Here is a 3056-nt window from a genome sequence, read left to right as displayed (position 1 = left end):
TTTGAAAAAAAATCATCAATTTTGAAGAAAAAGGTACAAGAATTTTCGAAAAGATAGTACTTCCATTTGTCATTGTCGTCTTTCGAAAGCGAACTCTTATCTGGTTGCACTCTGTTTCTCCTATCGACGAGAAGTGCTCGGTTCGGATAACTTATGTTTCCGTGCCGGGACTATTATGTCAAGCAGTACACAGAGTAACTCTCTCTTTCTTTTGACTGCCTCGTGGACGGACGAAAGAAGGGAAGTTGCAGAAGGGGGTAGTGAAGGCTCGCCAAGTAGAAGGCCCCACCGCTTCAGTCCTGTGTTGCCTGACTACAACTAACGCAAGAGGGATTCCTGCGACTAACGCTAGAGCAAAAACACCAGTCACTATCTGAATGACTAAAAAAATACCTGCTAACGAACCGAACCCCCGCCAATAACTAAGATTGCTCGGGGTTGGATAATCTATCAAATGTTGGTTAAGTGTGGAAGTCTTGCAGACCAGATAGCCTCAGATCAAAACCTAATAAATGTACTTGGGGTTGATCATATTTTTTGGGCAATAAGTATTCAGGAATTTGAGCGCTTATGTAGCTAAAAACTCTGCCACCACTTGAATACTTGATTCGTTAAGGTCGTCACCCTATATGCGGAAGTCTCTATCATTTTCTTTGTCTGTTAAGCTTCACAGGGTTGGGACTCCCTAAATCAAACTTTAATCGTTGTTTATCGAGAAAAAGATAATTCCGTACGGTACAACTCTTATTTGAATGAAGCCACAATCACTTCATACCTTGGCTTCGTTATCATAGCTGCCTACCTCTTCAGATCAAGGATCAAAGACTACAGGAGCTCAAAGTTATTGTCACACACTTCCATTTTGACCAATTTTATAGAAAAGAGTAGTGACATATATGACATTAAATTGGTATATTATGAAAGTACATTTTAAAAGGATCTAGTGATACCAATTTAGTGCCATAAATGCTGCTACTTTGTCCTATAAAATTGATCAAAAATTTAAAGCTTTCACTTAGGACAAAAGCTAGGAATACACTTATTCGTGAACAAAGGGAGTAGGATTTAGATGTGCAATATTTAGGACACATCTAAATGTAATTTAGCAAAACTATTTAGTTGATATAGGTTGTCAAAATCACGACGGTCGTCATCAAGAGCATTCTGGAGGAGTATCTTTTTTTTAATGGTAGAGGAGTATCTTGATATCTAGAGTTGTAAACATCCAGCAGCAGAGTACGCTGTCGTCAACCTCATACACTTACTGAATTGCTGATCTGAGCATCATCTGAGCGAGGTCAAATGATCCCGGTTGTCGCTGCCCAAAATCTGACGCCCAATCTGGCTATTATATTCTGTCTTTCTTCGGATATTTGACCTGTTGCGTCGCATCCATCAGGAAGTCTTCGCTGGCATCCAGAAGAACGAAACCGACGTAGACCGTGCCTGTATCAGCGAATAAATACGCACGTATACTGACTGACTACCAGTACAAGATTTGTTTACTTGCTGCCGATTTCGATTGTTTGCTGTCATCAGGGTCCACGTACGAGAGTGTTTTCTTCACTTGTGTCTGATTTTTGTTCTTTTGCCTTGTGTGAAACAGTGTGCGCTGAAGATGAATTGTGACAGATTCGGCGATTTCCGTGGCTCGTTCGGCCGTGGAGCGCCTGGAAAGCAAACTGATTTTGGCGTTATGTTACCGAATGAGCTGGTATGATTTTGGTCAAGTTCGGCTCCGATCGAGCGCCAGAAGAAAGCCAGCCTTGATTCCAAAACAATAAATTTTGGCGTCAAACTGAAGACTAATTAAGCAAATTAACGTTGCAAACCGAGCGATAAAACCAGTTTGATTATCGAATAACTAAATTATTTTAGGCAATACATAATTGCGCCATGCATGCATGCATGCATTGCATGAACGGTGGGGTCGATCCCTTGTTCAAGGAGGAAGCTATAGGATAGAGATCGAACACGCAGACTAACATCATTACATGGACGCAGATATGAAGGCCACTAGTTGTGCTTCTCCTGGGTGTAGATGTAGTCGGTGTGCGCCGCGAGCGTCCTCCTCGCCATGCACTCATCCCGCTGCTTCTCGCCGGCCCTCATCTCGCACTCGTGGTCTTCCGCCGCCGCCGCCGCGACCTTCTGCAAGAAAGAAGAAACACACAACGGGGTCGGTTTGAAAAGATCAGAAATCGATGGAGATCGGCCGAGAGTCCTTGAAAACCTTTCACATCGATCCTGCGCGCGCGTGCGTACCTCGTTGGGAGATGCCGTTGCCACGTCCTTGGGCGAGGTCCGGGCGGCCGTGGCGCCCGCGGGGCCGGAGGCGAGGAGGAGGAGGACGGCGAGCGCGGCCACGAGCACCAGTGTCGTTGCCCTCGCCATGGAGGTCCGGTGACGGCTACTCTTGTTTTGGAACGGATTGATGAATCGTGCAGTTTTTCTGCCGGAGGCTCGTAGTTGGGACTGTGGGCGGAATGGATGGTACTGTATTTAAAGAGGTAGAGGGGGAGCATGGAAATAGCGGAGCCGTTTTGCAGGTCCAGGAGCATGGAAATAGCAGGCGCGCACTGGGCTGCCACATGTGCTGGCCCCTTACACGTGGCCCTTGCTACGCGTAGGCCAGTCTGTCGGTGATTGTCTATCTGTGATGATGATCTACTGAAGGCAAATTTCTGGCTCAGGGCGTAATTAAATCCAAGAATGTTTTTACTACTGTACATATTCCCGGCTCACAACTTGTTCAACGGTCAAACGGCTGGGTGTGGTGGATCGAGTATCGCGGGCGCGTGCTTACCTTACCCGAATGGCTGCATGTCCGGTGGCTCTAATGCGGGCCGATCCGCCCGTCCGCACGCGCGTGCAACATGACTCGTGGATTAATGACCATTTTTTTTTTGAGTTTTTTCAAGAAAATTGGTCTGATTTCCTATTCGACACTTCAGACATCTGTTACTGTGCATTTTGCAAATGGACGCGTACCCTTTCTGTCGTGGAATTGTCATGAAAGGACTTAGTCGTGGAGCCATCGCAACTAGGAAGTTTAA

At 46.0% G+C, this 3056-nt stretch overlaps 1 protein-coding gene across 1 annotated transcript; it reads right to left on the bottom strand.

Annotated features, from left to right (window-relative positions):
• Positions 1–1837: 1837 nt before the first annotated feature.
• On the bottom strand, positions 1838–2513 carry LOC123041267 (phytosulfokines 4). The gene is made up of 2 exons (XM_044463913.1): positions 2266–2513; positions 1838–2151 (listed from the first exon to the last, which is right to left on the bottom strand). Exons 1-2 carry the CDS (start codon positions 2392–2394, stop codon positions 2017–2019), a joined length of 264 nt encoding a protein of 87 aa, XP_044319848.1. The 5' UTR covers positions 2395–2513; the 3' UTR covers positions 1838–2016.
• Between the last annotated feature and the right edge of the window lie 543 nt (positions 2514–3056).

This window comes from Triticum aestivum, chromosome 2B, assembly GCF_018294505.1.
Source record: "Triticum aestivum cultivar Chinese Spring chromosome 2B, IWGSC CS RefSeq v2.1, whole genome shotgun sequence".
Classification (NCBI taxonomy): domain Eukaryota; kingdom Viridiplantae; phylum Streptophyta; class Magnoliopsida; order Poales; family Poaceae; genus Triticum; species Triticum aestivum.
This window is presented reverse-complemented; position numbering and strand designations above follow the sequence as displayed.

What these genes read in the sequence shown, in the direction of transcription:
- LOC123041267 (XM_044463913.1), bottom strand. Translation starts at nt 2,394, where the DNA reads ATGGCGAGGGCAACGACACTGGTGCTCGTGGCCGCGCTCGCCGTCCTC. An exon ending in CAACGGCATCTCCCAACGAG is followed by an intron (nt 2,152 to 2,265) that starts GTACGCACGCGC and finishes TCTTTCTTGCAG; the next exon opens with AAGGTCGCGGCGGCGGCGGC.